Source organism: Vidua chalybeata, chromosome 16 (assembly GCF_026979565.1).
Source record: "Vidua chalybeata isolate OUT-0048 chromosome 16, bVidCha1 merged haplotype, whole genome shotgun sequence".
NCBI lineage: Eukaryota > Metazoa > Chordata > Aves > Passeriformes > Viduidae > Vidua > Vidua chalybeata.
The window spans coordinates 8495858-8514177 of NC_071545.1; the positions used below are offsets into that span (position 1 = coordinate 8495858).

The 18320-nt window shown below is 50.0% G+C and overlaps 1 protein-coding gene across 1 annotated transcript in view; it reads right to left on the minus strand.

Moving 5' to 3' along the window:
* Positions 1-2633: 2633 nt before the first annotated feature.
* The window catches only part of SYT17 (synaptotagmin 17), a 34651-nt gene continuing 18964 nt past the window's right edge, over positions 2634-18320 (minus strand). Inside the window, exons 6-8 of the mRNA XM_053957718.1 lie at positions 17469-17589; positions 16646-16801; positions 2634-3784 (exon numbers count right to left, since the gene is read on the minus strand). Of these exons, the coding sequence (XP_053813693.1) occupies positions 3588-3784; positions 16646-16801; positions 17469-17589 (474 nt within the window). The 3' untranslated portion in view covers positions 2634-3587. The remainder of the gene's footprint in view (positions 3785-16645; positions 16802-17468; positions 17590-18320) is intronic.

The following is an 18320-nucleotide window of genomic DNA, read 5'->3' on the forward strand; positions in this document are numbered from 1 at the left end:
GCGCCCCTCGGGTGCGGAGGCTCGGGGCAGCCCGTCACCTCGGGGGTGACAGACGGGACCCCGCTGCCGGCAGGGACCGGGCAGGGGCGGCGGCGAAGGGCGAGGGCCGTGATGACAGCGGGGAGCGGAGGCAGGGGAAAGGCTCGCAGGGCTGCAGGCAGTGGGGTTTAATGCGGCTGTGCCCCGTTGTGTGCTGCCTTTGGTTTGGTTTCGGGGGTAGGGTTTGTTGGGTTTTCTCCTGTGTTTGGTTTGGGATTTTTTCCCAGAGCTGACACACTTAAACAGCCTGGAAGAAGGATCCCCCAGCTGTGCCCGGGGCTCCAAGGCTATTTCAGGAATTTGCTCTGTGCCCATCTGCCAGGCTGGTACTGGGTCCATGCCATCATGTAACAGCAGAAAACCTGATATGATACAGCAGTCTGTACCAGTACAATCCAGCATGTCTCTTTCTTGTGGTCAACATTTGTTAGAAATAAACTTCAGATTTTTAAAAACACTGCATAAAATCATTTTCTAACTGTTGCACTCATAAGGGAAATAGTACAGGCACAAATACTATACAATTTAGTGGTCCTGTTCAATTTCCAACTTATGCCTTAAATCACCACTGAAAGAACTGCCTAGGAACATTCTCAGTGCTGTTCCCTTTTTATTCTTAGCTACAGATTAAAATTTTCAGCATTTTTGACCCATTTTTAGAGATTCAAGTATAAACAATTTGGGGTGACAGCAAGCTTTCAGTACAGTAAAGCATCCAGACTTAGTCCAGAGACAGTAACTCATTCAATCAACTTTTCTATATTAAGTTTTCTTCATATTAAATAAAGCCTTTTAAGAACACCTCCCCCCTTCCATGCATTGTTCTGAAATTATCTGGCTCAAGGAAAAGCCTACTGCTACAGCAGAACACTAAAAATGAAGGCATTGGGATTATTAGAAGTCAAGGCATGCCTCTTCCCTTCTTTCCTCAGATAAAGCCAGTGTTATAAACAACTTTTAGCAAACTATGGAACAAAAATCTTCGAGCATATTAATCTACTCCCAAAACACGAATATTCATGTTTAAAGAGGGAGCAGAGATCCTGAATCATTTTTATGCTGGTTTCTAACAGGCAGACTCATGGCAGCAGTGTCCCCCAGCGCAGCTGGGAGCTCTGAGCTGCCCCTGAGGCACAGCCCTGAGCCTGGCACAGCAGCTGGGCACCAGCTTTGCTCCCAGCACTGGGACAGCACAGGCACGCCGTGCACGCAGTGCCAGCTGGAGCTGCAGCTGCCCTTTGGGTTACCTTCCAACTTCACCAGCACGAGATGTGCTTCACCTGCTGGCTGCAGCCCCAGGAGCGCGGCCACAATTCATCCCTCCTGCTCCTCTCCCTCCCATGCTGTTCTGTCTGCTCTGCAGGCCAGGAGCTCCCCACTCTGCTTCTGTTCTGCTCTTACTGACCTTCCCTCTGGGCACCCTCACCAGTTTTTGGCATCCTGTGTACAGACTGTTCCTCCCCGTGGAACAGACACCTGGTGACTTCAAGGACAGACTCAGGCAAGGTTACTTTCTGTTCACATTTCATCCCCAGTGCTGAGCAAAGCATGTGTCTGCTCTCATGGATGTCCTGAGCTCATTCTGCTGTCCACAGGCCCCACATGGAAGAATATTAATGTACCACAGTAACTGCTGAAACCACGGCCCCTTGCCTGAGCCTCCGTGAGTTACAGGAAGAGCTCAGCCTCCTGCAGCACACGTTTGCCCAGGACTGCCTGTGGGGTCCCTCGCCACTGTGATTTTTTATGAGACAAACCAGGAGGAAGCCAGAGAACAGAGATTTGTCATCAACTTCACTGCAGGACAGAGAAGAAATTCACCTTGCAGAGAGGCAGGTTAGAATTGATACCCAGCATCCACAGTGTGCTCAGAAAGAGGCTGGCCCTGGACAGCCCTGCAGGCACCGCTGCCCCTCTGCTGCGTGCTGCTGACACAGAGCAGCTGTGCTGGGGAGCAGCAGGGAGCCAGGTGCTGGGGCAAAGTGCTGAAGGGATGCTGATATCAGAGGTACTACACAGACCTGCCCTGGAGTAGGAACACCTGGACAGCAGCAGGGATTATTGGCCCACACACTGACACTGCCAAAGCAAGCACTGAGCTTTTTTGGTTTGGGTTTTTTTGGTGTGGTTGGGTTTTGTTTTGTTTTGCTTTTTAAGACTCGCCTGTCCCTAACTGTTGCATCTAAATAACTAACAGGTGAAATAGTCATGTGTGTTGTTTTTTCTTTTTTAAAAATCAAAATATTAAAAGCACAGGAGGTACTGGGGTTTCATTTTGGGCTTCATTTAACAAATAGAGGAAGGAGATGAGTGCTGCCCATCTTGCCACGTGTCATCTCTGGAGTCTGACACATCCAACCCCCAGGGTGTTATGTGGGGTCTGGCTGGGAACCACCATGGCCAGACCAAGGCATCCAGCTCACTCTCCACACCGACCTCCATCAGCAGGTGCCCAGTTTCTCTCAAAGCGCTCCCAGTTCATCTGCAGTGAGTGACAATGGGGTAACTGCCAACATTTTGTCTTTTTTTCTGCCATAAGCATAGCTGAGGGAGCTCAATACAAAGGTGAAGTCAACAAGTATGACCCCAATCCATGTGGCACAATTAAATAGAATTTTATTTTCAATAAATATACAATCTGCATCATACCAGACAATACGCTGTGGAAAAATAAAATGTACAGAAGCAACCAACAGGACAGCTTGACTGTAGCTAAGTTCACTTGGTGACCTGAAGAACTACCTGGGTAAACACACACAACACAGAAAGAGCCACTGCAGTCTGTGAGAGAATTAAAATTGTGGTTTCTGAGTCTTCTTAACTGCCAAAGTCCCTGGAGCAGGTTTTTGTTGCACAGCACATGTTTGAAAGGACGCGAGCTGGTTTTCCCAGTACAAATGCTATTGGAAATGTTTATTTTGCTATATCAGCACTGAATCTACTACACACACAGACTGCTATTGAGACTGGCAGGTCACCACTGACGGGACACGGGATCTGTCCCATGTGGGGCCACACGTGTGCCCCGGCACACAAAAACACACACTAACAGCAGCTTAATTCTGTTAAAACTACTACAAGGACAAAACTGCAGTCAGAATCGATTTCACCACAGGTTCTACCGTTTAAAAAAATATTCTAGCCTAATTACCACGTTCACCAATGAGAGCACACGGGTACTTATATCTCCGAGAGGATGAGCCATGGATTTGGACTGGAAGGACAGCAGAGGCAGCTCCCAGCTCCTCCACCCACTCCGTGCCTCCCACGGCACGTCCACGCACAGCCCGTGCTGCCCGGCCCCGCGCTCCTCGGGGCTGCGAACAGCTGAGCGGGCCGGGGGCAAGCAGCCAGAGCTCCGGCCCCAGGGGAACAGCTGGAGCCGGTGGGACGCGGATCACTGAGGCCAGCACGGCCGGCTGGGCGCTGGCATTAATCCAACGGAGCTGCCGTGGGGCGCGTGTGGGGTGTGAGGTGGGGTGCGTCAGTCGTTGCTTGGTGTGTTATCTCGTCCGCCCGCTCGGCCTGGCTGCCGTCAGTCGCCCGCCTCATGTCACCTCGAGGGACGCGGGCGAGACGCGGTCGCAGTCCTCGCGGGAGCGCAGGCTGTGCCACTGCTCCACGGCCGTGCGGTGCGCGCTCAGCATGCGGCGCCAGTGGTTGGACTCGGGGGCGCCCGTCGAGTACTGCCCGATCACAATTCTCCCAATGAAGTCGTTGCTGCTCTTCACGTTGTGCCCGTACACTGGGGAGAGCAGAAACAGAGACTGGTCAAGGCAAAAGCACCGCTGGCCCAGCCAGAGCCCTGCCCCAGGAAACCAAATGTCCTACAGATGTCCCCCCACAGCAGGTGCCAGGTGCCAGCATTTTTGGTATGTAACTCAGCATCTGAAAAATGTTAGAGAAACAGGAGCTTGGAAGGAATAAAATAAGCTGTACTACAGACTGAAATACAATTCAAATAAACGAGACACAAATCCGCAGTTACCACGGTATTTACCATGAATACATAAAGTAGATTCATAAAATGATTTGGGTTGGAAGGGACCTCAAAGATCATAGTATTCCACCCCCTTTCCATGGGCAGGGACACCTTTCACTGGAGCCGGCTGCTCAAAGTCCTGTCCAGCCCTGAAGGAGAATTACATCGTGTAAAGAAGTGCCAAAAGCTCTGCCTGGGCATCCTGAAATCACAAAAGCAGCCCAGCGGCCTGAGGCTGGGGGTAGGCAGAAGCAGCATCTCAAAGTGCCCCCCTCCAAACGCATTGCACAAAGCACTCCAGAGTTAATCCACAGCCCACCCTGCTCGGAGACGGGAATTACACACACAGGCTGTCAGCAGGATGTTTACACAGTAACGATCTGCTGTAATTATCACTGCAGCGACTTGTTAAATGTCCAGGAAAGCAACTGAGGGAGAGACACCATCCCAGCAGCCTGTCCTTTGGATTAGCCCAGTCTCCTGGAAGGAAAGATCGCAGACAGCAGCAAACCCTAATGATGGGCCTGATCCTGGGAAAGGCTGAGCACTGCCACCACACAGGAGCAAAAGCACTTTGTGCATTGCAAACTGAAGCCCTGCCTCAGCTCATTAAAAAGTTGAAATAAAGTCTTTGCAATCTGAAGCCAGGATATCCACAGGCACTGCCTGGAATATTAACGATTTAAAAATCTCCTCCGGAAAGAGAGGGATTTTTAAGGACAAGTGTCTACAGGAGCTCCAAATCCAGCTGGGCTGGTGCAGCCAGAGCAAGTTCAGCCTGGCATGGAGCCCCTGCCAGCAGCACCAGCTCTCCAGGGCTGCTGGAAACCAGCACTGGCAGCACAACAACCTCTGGGAACCCCCATGGCATCACCCTGATGTGTGCACACCCTCACAGGCCGGCAGGAAACCGAGCACAACACACTCAGCCTCACTTCCAACCACACACCTTTGTCAAAGCTGTGCATTTCCTATTATAATACACCCCCCAACTGATCAGCATTACTTTAACCTGCCCCTCTGCCACCTCCACACTCTGCAGGGCTGGTTCCTCACCTCTGTACCAGTCTGGGATCTTGCTCGGGTGACTCAGGCACCTGAAATGAAGCAGTGCCAGGTTACATCTCACTTGATCCCTTCCGACAGCTCTGACACACACAGTTTATGGGCAGAGATCCTTCTGCTCACCAAATTACCTCTGGATATTTTAGGTGACAGCAAACCTTCAAATGCCCAAGTAATTTGTTCAAATAATTGCTCTAAAAAATCTACCCTGCAACTCAGAGCCCTGTAAGTCCATCTTCAAATGACATTTAGAAATGATGTGGGGCTCACCACCCCAGCAGGAAGACTGCATCTCTTCTGCCTGTCACCATCAGTTATCTGGGGCTGATGCCATCAGGACATGTTGCCAAGTAAGTGCCTCTGTCAAGAGGCCAGACTGGTGTTTTTTGGAAAGGCCACCTTCTGAGGACACAGGAATTCTAAGCCATCCATCTCCAACTAATACACAGCTTGTCAGGGTTATTAATGAGTTTTCCTACAAGGCAATGGATCACAGGTGTAGCTAGTAGGACTATACTACATGTTTTGCTATGATTTATTAGCCTACAGAAATCAAATATTGTGATAAAATTACGTAAAAATACCCCCAAACCAATATTTTCAATAGGATGTTTTTTCCTTTTTTGTGGTTTTGATTGTTTGTTTGTTGTTTGGTTTGGATTTTTTTGTTTTTATGTAAAATTAAGGAAGATAAAGCCTAATCCTGGGAGACAGCACCAAGTAATTTAAACCAAGAAGCCTTACAGGCCATCAATTAATCACAGGATAAATTAACAGTGGAGAAGAAGTACCCCAGGCATGCTGATTCTTCAAAAATACTCCATGCCAGGACTGTAAAACAAGCAGGTGTGCTAACTAAGGGCACCTGTTCTCCTACTGTTGATCCAGGTATTTTGAATTCCTGTAATGCAACTTGCTAATCTCATTGTGTCAGGTAATTAGCATGCTGAGTCCTTTGGGGTATTAATGGGCTAATTATACAAGCATTGTTGCTCTATCATTAACTACTGTAGACAGCACAGAGAATTATTGCTGAGGAACAAGAAAGACATTTTCCAAGGCCAAATGCTCATTCACACACAGACCATAAGAGGTTGCACTGGACTGACCTCAGGTTTACACACTCACAGCTTCACCACAGCGGCTTTCTCAGATGAGAGGTCTTTGTGTGCCAAAAATTCAGCTTTACTCATCAGTTCAGAAGCCTTTTAAATTCAAGGGCATGCCTTTCTGGGAGGCTAACTGCTGTATTCCACTGCTAAATGGCCAGGATTTGCTGAGCAATCTGCTGATGGCTGAGCTCACCAAGCTGTGGAATGGACCTTACCCAAGAAAAGGCTGGAGTTGGCATTGAGAAAACAAAGCCTTTCCTTTGCTCACATTCAGGAGCACCATTTCCCTTCCAAGAAAGCTTGGAAAAGAGAATGCCAGGAGCCCACAGGCCCAGGTGAGCAGCTGGAAGCAGAGACTGGTGCTCCTGTCCTGACACAGGGAGGGGGAGCATCTCCCCCACTCCTCCCTTGGCTCAGCAATCACTTCTCAAACAGGGGGAGGAACCATTTCCTTGAGCACCAACAAGCACCAGGCACTGCTGCACCGATTTCACTCAGGTCTGACCCTTGAGCCTGCTGCAAAGCCCTGCAGCAGCAGTGCCAGCCCACCCTGCTGCACACACAGAGCCCTGTGTGCCACCCAGGGACCCACAGCACTGCGGGGGCTCAGGCACAGCCCCACAGGACACAAGGTGAGCTGCACCCCACTGCGGGGCTGGCCCCTGCCCTGGCTGCCAGGTGACCTGCTGATGGCAGCAGGGGAGCCCTGGGAGCCCCTTGGAGCAGGAAAGCCCTGCAGAGCTGAGCAGCAGCCTGAGCCAGAGCTCTGCTTCTGCACACAGTGCCCCCCCCACGGCTGCATCCCCCCCTGCACAGGGGCCAGTTCCACACAAAGTCACACCTTCAGCCCTGGGGGGAGTAAAGAGCCCCTGCTCTTTCCTTCCAGCTTGTTCCACAACAGGTGAAGGTGGAGGAGCTCCACGGGCAGCAGTTGAGCACTGTGCCACACACTGAGTCCAGGTGACTGTGCAAGGGACTGAGCTGTGTTCCCTGATGTCTGAACATCCCCTGACAGAGCCTGAAAGGAGCTCATAGTAAATTTCAGATTCGATCTGCCCTTGGCCACAAAAACAGTGACACCATGGAGCTGCTCAATAGTAGAAAATAAAGTAATTAACATTTGGGATTTTCAGACTGACCCAGACTCCGGTTATGAACTGGTAGATGGTGCTTTCCATTTAAGAAGCATATTTTCCTGATGGAAACTACACACCTGATCTTATGAGCTCTTTTTCCACCGTCACAGTAATTCACACAATAGCAACATCCATTTCTAGGCCAGCACAGAGCAAAAAGCAATTAAAGAAGCAGAGGTCAAACCAATTCCTTCTGCAGCTGCTCTTCAGGAGGACACATTTGGAAACAGAAAGGCTTCTTAAAAAGACATTCATTATAATAGAAATGCTGAAATACAGAAGAAAATCACCTTTACTTATATCCATTAAAAGGGTCGAATTCTTGAAGACAAGGTACATGATGTAGATAAAACATTTTCATGTTATGAACTTATTGATGCATTCATTCCTGAATGATCCATATCCAACTGATGGGGGCCTGGGTGCCACATGAAATGCTCCTTTGGGGTCAGGGCCCATGTCCCCCACAGGGCTCCTGCACAGGAGGGAAGGCTGAGCCCCCCAGCCTGGCTGCTCCCTGCAGGGCTGAGGGCACAGCCATGCCAGGCACTGCACACCCAAGAGCTGCTGCCCAGCAGGACAGGGACTTCCAGAGATGCAATGGGCCTTGGAGCTCCAGCAGCACCTGCTCTGGGGACAGCTCCAGCCTGAGCTTTCCCTTGTCTCCCACCAGCTTCAGTCACATGGAATCACTTCTTGCCAGCCAGCTGTTTCCCATGGCACTATGTAATTAAGCCATGAGGCTGCCTGGGTGACATCAGCCCTGGCACCAGATCCAGCCAAAACGCCTTTCACCTGTTCCTCTCCTTTGCCTCCACACTGAGAATTGCACACTGAGCACTTGTGCAGAGCACAACTGCAAATCATCGTCATCCATGAGTCACGTGCAACAGTAGAATTTAAGTTGGCATTTCAGAAAATCATCCATCCTTTGACTGAACATATCAGCATCCTTGGAATGACCAGGGAGGAGCATTAACTAAGAAAATTTCCTTAAGCTAACTTCAAGGCTATCAGTATCATTTACAGGATGGGGACAACCTTGCAGCTGGGGCCATGAAACATCTGCCTCTCCTGCAAACGCTCTGCCAGGTGTGCTGAGCAGTTACTCAGCAGTTACTCAGCAGTTCCTCCGCAGTTCTGGCTGTGCTGCACCGCCCGGTACGGCCACACAGCGCCTCTGCTGCTGCCTCTCCGGGAACACCAGCAGGGGAATGTCAGCGTGCTGCAACAGCTGAGAGCTGCACCGCAAGCAGTTAACTCTTCTTCAGCCACCTACACCATCACCTGCAATGCAATTAAAGCCATTTACCTCAGAGAAAAGAAAAACCAGCTAAAACATGCCCAAGGCTGTACACAGGTAACTGAGGGGCAGAGTTCCCCTGAGGACACAGATCTCATGGGACTGTGTGGTCTCTGGCAGAACCACAACCCTGTTGGCACTGACCCATCAACACTTCAGCACTTCCCACTCAGCCTCAGTGGCTGGTGAGGTCTCACAATGTGCCCCCTCCACATCCCTGCCCACTCAGTCAGGCAGTGCCTCACCCATCCTTGGCAGGCAGGAGCCAGTGCCCAGTGCCAGCCCTTTCTGTGCCCAGTGGCCAGTGCCAGCCCTTTCTGTGCCCAGTGCCCAGTGCCAGCCCTTTCTGTGCCCAGCCCTTTCTGTGTCAGCCAGTGGGGCTGAGCTGCCAGGTTAAACAGGATTGAAAACTGCTGCAGAACTGCTTGACATCAATATTAAAAGGCTGTTTAGCACAAAGAGGTGCTACGAGGAGCAGCAGCAGCTGGGCTAATGATGCGCACTGAGAAGGTCACAGGCACGGCCCAAATCCTGCCCTTGCTCCTCCAGCATGGCCTGTCATATTTAGTAGAGAGGAGAGAAAAGCACAGGAGAAGATGCCGTGGTTTCCCATTTATCAATTTAATCTCCACCAGGGTCTGATGGGCACATTAAACTCCCCTTCCAGCCTTCCTCTGTGTGACTGCTCCCTGCAGTGGCTGCACCTGCCCAGCTCCAGAGGGAACTGCTGGAGTCCCTGGGCACACACAGACCCAGCTGCTGCCCCACGGGGACAGTGCCACAGCAAGAGACTCTTGGGAGACCTCCCTCAGGGGCAGCCCCTGTGCTCTGGCTGGGGCTCCCTGCACATGCACCCCAAAGCAGGCGTGTGCCCAACCACAGTCTGCTCTCAGACAGGGACAGGGAAGTCCTGGAGCAGACAGCAGGATCCAGGGGGCAGGGCAAGTGCACAAGTGTGCCTTGCAGAGATCTCAAGGGCATGCAGAGATGACACCTCATGAAATGACCTCATCAGGAGACACTGGAATAATGGGCTGGATGCATCTGTTGCAACAGCCCAGAGGATATGGAAAGGAGTATCTATGGCTGGCTTTTGCCACTTCCAATTCCCCTTTTTTTAAAACTGCAACTTAATTCTCTGCACTATGAGCCCCAGGTCTAACACAGCATATTTACACAGCTCACAGGAAGAGGCTCCAGCACCAGTGCCACACAGCACCTGCAAACACAGGCAGGGACAGCCACGCAGGAGAGGCAGCCTCTGCCTGCACCACCATCCATCTGCTGTGACAGCCACGGGGCCAGGCACAGGCATTCCATTTCCAGACACTGCTCTGCTGCCCACAGCAGCTCCTGCCACCCAGACCTTCCTTCATTTGATGCACAGGCTGATTTTGGCCTTGCAGGACGTTTGAACAATTCCTTTCAGTGCAGCATGAGACAAACAAGATGAAGGGCTGAGGGCAGGAGAGCCATGACACTGCTTAAATTAAAGAGGCTTGGCAAAAGGAGCAAGCACCTATCATCAGCCTGGAGAGAGGAGGTTTGCTCCTTTCTTTAGGAGAAAAAGATTATCAAAAGATTCCAGAGAACTCCAGGACAGGCAGTTTCTGCCACATCAGATGCAGTACATTTATTACCTAAGTCAGGCAACTTGATGAATCTAATTTTGCCTTCTAAGCAAGCAACAGATCGGGTCAGGAAGGGTCAGCATCTTGTTGCTCTCACCCTGATTAATGGCATTTCACTCCTCCTCGTTAAAGCAGTCAGTCTGCTGCAAAAAGCCAAACCCAGCCTCAGAGCATCTTCCCTGAGTGACCCAAAACAGGACTGGGCCTGCAGGACCCCACTCAGCCTCTCTGACCGACCCTCTGCTGTCACCTGCTCCAGGTGACCACCAGCACCTGCCATGGAGACCAGCAAGTCACAGAGGGACAGAGAACGGAGAGCAGTGGGGCCCCCTCTCCTCCCAAAGGGGATTGGTACCTCTGGGAGTGCACCCAGAGCCACTGTGAAGAGGCTCTGCTGGGCTTCAGGGGTCTCCCCTGCCAGCACATCTCCCTGAGCCCCTCTCCCAGTGTCCTCACAGGACCTGCTGGGCCACCTCGTGTGGCCACCAGCCCTGGAGCAAGGCCTGGGAGGGCGGGAGGCAGCAGCCAGGAGCTCACTGCTCTCCCCAGGCCTGGCCAAGGACCGTATGGTGGCTGCTGCATAAATGAATGAAGTGCTTTATAACACCAGACACAAAGGCCAAATTCTGATCTAAATTAAACAGGTATAAAGCCCCAGAAAACACAGTGCTGACATCAGTGGTTTTTTTCCATTTTTTCTCCTTTGGCTAAGATAGGATTACACAGGTTTAATCAGGGATCCCATTTTGCTCCTGAGCTCTAGATATGGGGAATATACAGACAGTCCAATACTTCCAAAAGACATGTTTAATAGATTACAAGAAACAATTTTCTAGCAGTGAGTTGTCTAATTATCTGTCCATCTAAGAGATGTTATGGTGCCCAACATGATAGTATTTCAAAAGAGAAATCAAATCCTCCTTCTGCATTCCAGCATGGGAAAAAAAAACAGTTTATTTTGACTCATATATTAGAGATTTCTTCCCTATCTGTGTGCAAAAGACAAAGTGCCTGAATGTTGGGTTTTCATGTGGGAAAGCAAAAGCAAGAGGAGAAAGGAGACTTGGGTAAGTCAAAATGCAGATGTGTGATGACTCCAGACACGGTGCTTTCCACCCCTGCAAACAGCAGCTAGAGGTGATGCTGGGATCTCCAGGTCATACTTCCACATAGCCAGGGAAATCAGAATTCAGATATAATTCTGGAGATGCCTCGGGACAAAAACTTTATCAAATTTCAACTTGCTCAGCTGACTGGGACATTTGGAAATCAGTCTGTTAATTAAAAAAATACCACTGAAAAGCCCCACTAGCTTTGCATCCTGTTGAAACAGGCAGCATTGCTTCAAAAAGAAAACATTTCAGTGAAAGCAACCCAGAACTGCATCATTATCAATACACACCAACAGTTACTTTTTTTCCCCTTTCAAAATACAAACTTCATTAAATGGTCCCCATATTTTCCTAAAGGCCAACTGAAAATGAGCCACCAGAGGAACCAGGTATATATTGCTATTGAACAGCAATCTGTTATTTTAATCAAGTCCTGCCTATTAACTGGAAGTTAATTAGAGCCCTGGAATAAGGCATTAAAGTTATCCAGGGGTCTGAAGACACACGTTAGAGCACTTGGGGCACAGAGGTGGCTGCTAGCATTGCCAGGGCCCCTCTGCTGCAGCCCTTGAAACCACAGGTACAGGTCTGCAAAGTCTCAACACTCTTGGGAACAAAAATACTCAAAAAAAAAGAAAAAAAAAAAAAAAAAAAAAAAAAAAAAAAAAGGAAAAATAGGTCCTAAATCTTCATAGAAAACAGAGACATTGCCAATTTTTAAAACATATTGAAAAGTGTGGAGTATCACCAATTCCTCCCAGAAGACAGAGTGCCCATGAGCTGCACCCTCAGCCAGGGCTGACTGTGAAGATGTCACCAGTGCAGCTCACACACATTTCAAGGTCAAGCTCTCCACCAAAAGCACAGCCTGCCCAGCCTGCTTCCCTCCCCAGGCAGAGCATCCTGCCCTGCTGGAGCCATGGCCCCCTTCCAGACAGGAACAGCAGTGGGATGAGCCCCACTGCTGCTCTCCGTCAGCCCAGGGCTGTCCTAGCTCAGCTGCCCTTTCAGCCAGGCCAGAAGGCAAAGCAGATTTTCCCTCTACAATTGCACAGAGTACCCAGGGCATGGAGATGATTTCTCCCTCTTTGCTTGTTACACTCTGCCTGTGTAACAAGCCCTAAAGATCCTGCCATGCAAACATGTCCAACAGCTCATTTAGATGGAGAAAGACACACAGCCACCACAAGGACCTCGGGGAGACACACAACCCCGACTGTGAGTGCTGAAGGTTGTCTTTTTTTATGGTAAGTGATGAAAAGATGCTAAGGAGTCACTGAGCCACAGCTTGCCCTGGAGTGCTGCTGGTTTTTATTGGGCCATCTGGGCTTTACTGCAGTGCAAACAGCATTACTGATGATTGTTATTAACAGCATTATAATCATTAACAAAATACTACAGTGCTCAGGTTTCAGGTGTAGTCTGCCTTCCTGCTGCACAGCCCAAGCTTTCTGGCAGACTGAGATTTACTGGACAGCCCAAAATTCCTCAGTGGGGAGAGCACAGGGTCTCTGGGTGCCCATCATCCAGCACAGAGGCTACCCTTGCATCTCAAATACTCTTTTTTCTTCATGGAAATGATCTTGGGCAGCAGCTGCCAGTGCTGCCCACAGCTTTTGCCCACACCTGCCAGCTTTGCTCACGGGTGTACATGGTCAGGAGAACACCCCACCTTTCAGAGCCTGCCCCATTTCTGTGCAGGAGGTGAGCCCATGACTTGCCTGCACTCAAGTAGAAGATGGCACATGGGAGATATGTGTCAGGTTGCCAAAAAAAACCCAGAAAGTGCAAAAAAGAACCACCCAAAAGAGTGCATTTTTGTTACAGTATGTATATGGCTGCTCATTACCTAGACAACATGTTTGATGAAGTAAATCAAAATCAAACATCCTCTCCACCAGCTGTTGCCTCACTTTTTTTTTTTTTTTTTTCAGGACATTAGACTTGTTGTAAGTATCAGTGGCTTTCCTGGTTTCAGCCTCTTTTGGGGAGAAGCTGTCAACAGACAGTACTTGCAGCAAAATCCTGGCCCTGGATGCTTTTTCCTGGAGAGGCCATTTCCACCAGAGCTCATCCCACCTCATTTTGGGCACTGGACTGGGACATGTGAGTTAGTGACCGTTCCAGTAGCATCTGAGGAAGGAGCAGAGGGGAAGGCAGGAAGACAGCTGGTACAAGGTGTCCTGCACCAGTGTGGAAGGAGAAGCACTTTGGCCTGTAAATGCCAATAATTTACAGTATTGAATCCTTGTGTGCCTAAGGAGGAGGAAAGACCAAAGGAGCAGCCCAATCCTCCAATCCTGGCTAACGCAGAGCTCGTCCTGTGCACATCTTGGAGGCACCCAGGGCCCCTCTCCAAACCCAGCTGTGCTTCAGCCCTGAGTTTGGTCTGGAGTTCAGCCCTCCAGAGCACCTCCAGGACAGCAGGGATGGTGCTTTACCATGTGTCTCCACGGTCTGCACACACAATCCTTGGTAACTCACAGCAAACAGTGGAGAAATCCATACCAGAGTGCACTGAACACAGACAGCTTGATACAAGATGCATGGGAGAAAAACACACGGGGGGGAAAACAAAATTCATCTTAGGTTGTGTGGATAGTGCCTTCCTTTGCAGTGAGGTACCAGCCCCAGAGGGAGCCAGGAGCCCCAGCTGATGGGAACTGGCAGAGTTCCAGGGCTTTCCAGTGAAGCCAAGCCAATGTAAAGACAGCTGCAGACTGGGTCCAGAATACAAAGCCACAATAAAGGTGCCTTTAAATTATTGAAGACGTACTCACTTCTGGCTCCCATGGCTGCTTTTACAGCTCTCTCTCTCCATTCAAAGCATCATCACCCACCCTTCAAGCAGGATTATTTTGCTTTTCAATTGGACTTTGACTCAACAGCAAATTTAATTAACTGACCTAATGGACTAGAGATGTGGATTAGAAGATAAAAGAAATAAAAAACAATTCCAAACAAAACACACAACAGAAAGAACCACCACAGCAGCAAAAAAGAACCCCAAAGCACCTAAGTTAAAAAAACAACAAAACAAAACTACACCCCTGCTATGCAGGGACGCAAAATAGAGATGCTCACATTGCAAGATATCCATACTGCCAAACATTTGTTCTTGATTATCTTTTAACAGAAGATCCCCAAGCCCTCCACGAGCCCTTAAGCTGAATAATACTGTAGGGTGCCAAGAAGGAGCTCTGTGGGAACTCCACAACCCCCTTCCCAGACCTTCAGAATTTCATTTCAGCAGAACCCCCACAGATGCACACAGGAATAAACTGGTGCTGCACTCCCTGTTGGGGACACACCTCCACCACCATCAGGAGCAAATCTGTCACTTGGATGAGCACTGAACGTGGCTCAGCACCTTCAGCACCACCATGTCCCCTGGTCCAGAGCTCCTTGTGACAGACAGTGCAGGCATGACCCAGCAGAAGGCTGTACACACAAAAACATGACCAGCAGCCCTGGCTCCAGCTCTCTGTTGGCTACACCAGCCACACACCCCACACCAGAGTGTCCCAGGCACAGCAGAAGCCCCAGCACAGGCAGCGCCGTGCCCACCCTGCACCTCACCCCTCAGGCCAAGGGCAGCCAGGGGAACCTGGCCCCACTGCTCCTCCCAGAGCTCTGCACATTCCTTCCCAGCTTTGGAACTGCTGGGGACATTTCTGGCCTGGGATTATTTATTACAAATTCAAAGCAAGCAATATGTCACTTAGAAAATGAAGCCTCACTCATGAGGCTCAGCTTTGAAGCCCAGCTGCGTGACAGGGTGATGAATCAGCCAACTTCCCACTGGCTTGCTGGGAATACACCCCTGTGCACACACAAAAATACTCAGAGATCCACTCATTAATCCCAACTTCATTCACTGTGCTGAGGAGCAGAGTTCCCCTCACCCTCCCAACTGCAGAGCTGCTACTCTGTTTGCCTTTTCTGCTCTCAACAGGAAAAGGGGAAAACAAAGAATCCAGTGATGCACACCTGTCACAAGATCACCTGATGGAAGCTTCCAAGAACAAATTCATCACTGCACATGCAAGGTACAGTCAGGGTGACATGCATGAAAAGCAGTGATTAACTATAGGTGTTTTGCTGAGGAAATTGCTGAGCATGAAGGGCAAAATTTAAGCTGCTAATCAGCATCACTTTTTGTTATAACATGTTTGGAAACAAACTAATGGGTTGGAATAAGTCTCCTTGAACCAGCTTTGACACCTGTATCTTTCATGTAGAAAAAAAAAAAAAACTTCAAAATGCATCCTTTCAGAAGCAGATTCTTTTCATCAAAAGAAATGATGGAAAATTAGTCAAAAAAAGTGTTTGTGAAGCATGAGAGCCCAATGTGGTAAGAGAGTGTAGGCCCCACCACCCAGCCCCTTATGCAGAGGGCCAGAAGGGCTGACCCTGCTCCTGATGGTGCCTGAGCTCCAAACTCCATTGGGGGGGTGCAGTCACGGCATGGGAGGGAACCCCACCCTTCAGAGGGGTCCCTGCAGCCCTGCTCACGACTTTTATGGTGGGAAAAGGCAGAGAATGCCACCAGGCTCAGCAGGTCCCTGGCCTAGGACTGCAGCCCTGTGCTCTGCCACTCCTGCTCACAGCAGCAAGGCTCAACTGCCTGTCTTCATGCCTCGAGAACAAATACAGGAGATTCAGAAACTGCTTAAAAATAGAAATTCTTATCCCAGCCAAGCATCTCCAGCACTGACAAAGCTCTCGGGTGAGGTCAGCTCTGAGCCTGCTCGTGGCCCCCAGGCTCTGTGGTCTGTATCTGGGTCATCTCAGATGTGCCTTGCAGGGCTTGGCACGGAGTGCCAGCCCTTTAGAAGCAAAGGCATGAGCAAGCCCTGCTCACAGAACAGCTGAGGTCACTGTGGAACACCTGTAGGTGCATCCTCTCGCCAGTAAACCATGTCAAGTACCAGAAGTTATTTTATCAGTGCCTGGGCTCTGTGATTGTTCACTGCTCTCCTCTCGTTCTCTCAGGTTTGACTCTGTGCCCAGGCTGGGTGCCACTGAGAAGGGCAATTAATGCTCCTCCTCTTCCTCTGCACAGGAGCATTTTGAATTAAGCACAGGACGGACTCCCAGCCAGGTTGGCAATGCTGGGGACAGCTTCTGCAGAGGACAGAGTGCTAATGAAGCTGCCCAGGAGACCCCAGTGATGGGCACCCCTTGCAGGCTGGGACGAGCAGTCTCCTGCACACCCTCAAGTGCTGCTTGACCGAGCCAAGCCGATCCCACCAGCACTCTTACCTGTGAACACCAGGCTGGCATTCTCCAGCTCTTCCTGTGGAACCTTGAAGCTGAAGGACTCATTGTAGAAGGGATCTATCGTGCCCCGCATGCAGGAGGTCTTCTTGGTTTTTGTTAACTTTAATCCGTGAACAAGCTGAATTTTCACAAAGGGATCTGGCAAAGAGCACAAAGCACAGCCCTGTGTTGTGGGGATCATGAGTCAGCAGCCCTGCTCACCCTGGGCACCACAGGGATGGACTGTGCTGGGAAATGCCCTTTGGAAATGCCTGGGACTGGTACCCCACACTGCTCCCAGAGATTTGCACTGGGGACAAAAGTCAGGCAGCCGGATTAAAAACAGTTCCTGCCAAAACCACAGTTAATGTCAGCCTTGACAGAGACCAAGCACACTGTTCTTTCTGGAAAATGCCAAGATTCTGGCAGCAGCAGAGGCTGGGGCAGGAACACGGGAAAACCACCTGAGGACAGAGGCACAAAGCAGTTCCCAGCCAGAGTGCCCAGGGCCAGCAGGGAGCAATGCCCACGGGCTGCCTCACACAGCACAGCACAGCGGGATCAAAGCTCCTGGTTCCTCACCTCAGCCTGGCTCAGAGGTCTTCCTTTTAAATTTGGCAAACCCTCCATTGTATCTCAGAGTAAGTGCTCCACATACTTTCATTATTGTTGTCTGTACATATAAGATGAACATCCAGTGCCTTGTATGAACAGGAACTGAGCATCAAATCCCCCTGGGTCCCCCACAAACTGGAGCCTCACTGATCTGCTTTAAAGGCACACATAATCTGTGCATGAGTAATGTGAGAAATGCACTGCCCTTTACCTGAACCTTGGCTCATGTCTGTCTGAAGAAGCTGCTTTGCTCTAATGATGTCCACGTTCAGTCTTCCTGCACTTGGTAGGTAGTTCAGTGACAAGAGCAGCTCTCCCAGCTCCACTTCATTCTGCAGGGAAAAGAGAATGTGGAGATTTAGAACAGAGCTCAGGGGGGAAGAGAAGGGAGAGAAATTAAATAAATCCCATTTGTCTAAGTGCCTGAAAAATGAATTTTAGTCACGCTCTGAACTGCAACCAAGAACCATCTGTTGGTACCTTGTGCTAAGTGGAAACAAGAAAGGAACTATCCCCAAAAGAAGATCTTTCTCTAATCACCAATCCTTCACCAGCTTCCCAGCAGCCATGCAAAGAGGATCTATAAGGAGGCAGGGCTACAAGGTCAGTAGCTTCTACCTGCTCTATTTATAATGGTTCCAGGTAGTTCTGATCCTACCAAGGTGCAGAACACAGACCCACTGGAGAAGACATTCTCTTTCCTCCCCAGCCCCTATGGGCCACAGCAGCCACTAGGGAAGTTCAGACATGCAGTGGTTAATGCATCCCTGGGTCACAGCAAGGCAGATCAGAGTCCCTTGGCATCTACCAGAGACCATGGCACAACCTGACTGTGCCCTTGCTGTTCACCAGCTGCGCCATGGCCACAGCTCCACAGTTGTTCAGCCACCATTCCTTTTCCTTAATGATGCTTAAAACTAGTAATTAAAGAGCTGGAGAGCTCACATCACTGCTCCTCAGACATGAGGGTTTAAAATAACCTCTCCCCCCTTGCCATGACCTGGCTCTGAGAGGCTCTTACTGTCAGATGCAAAATGCACACACTGCAACCACTCTGGAACCT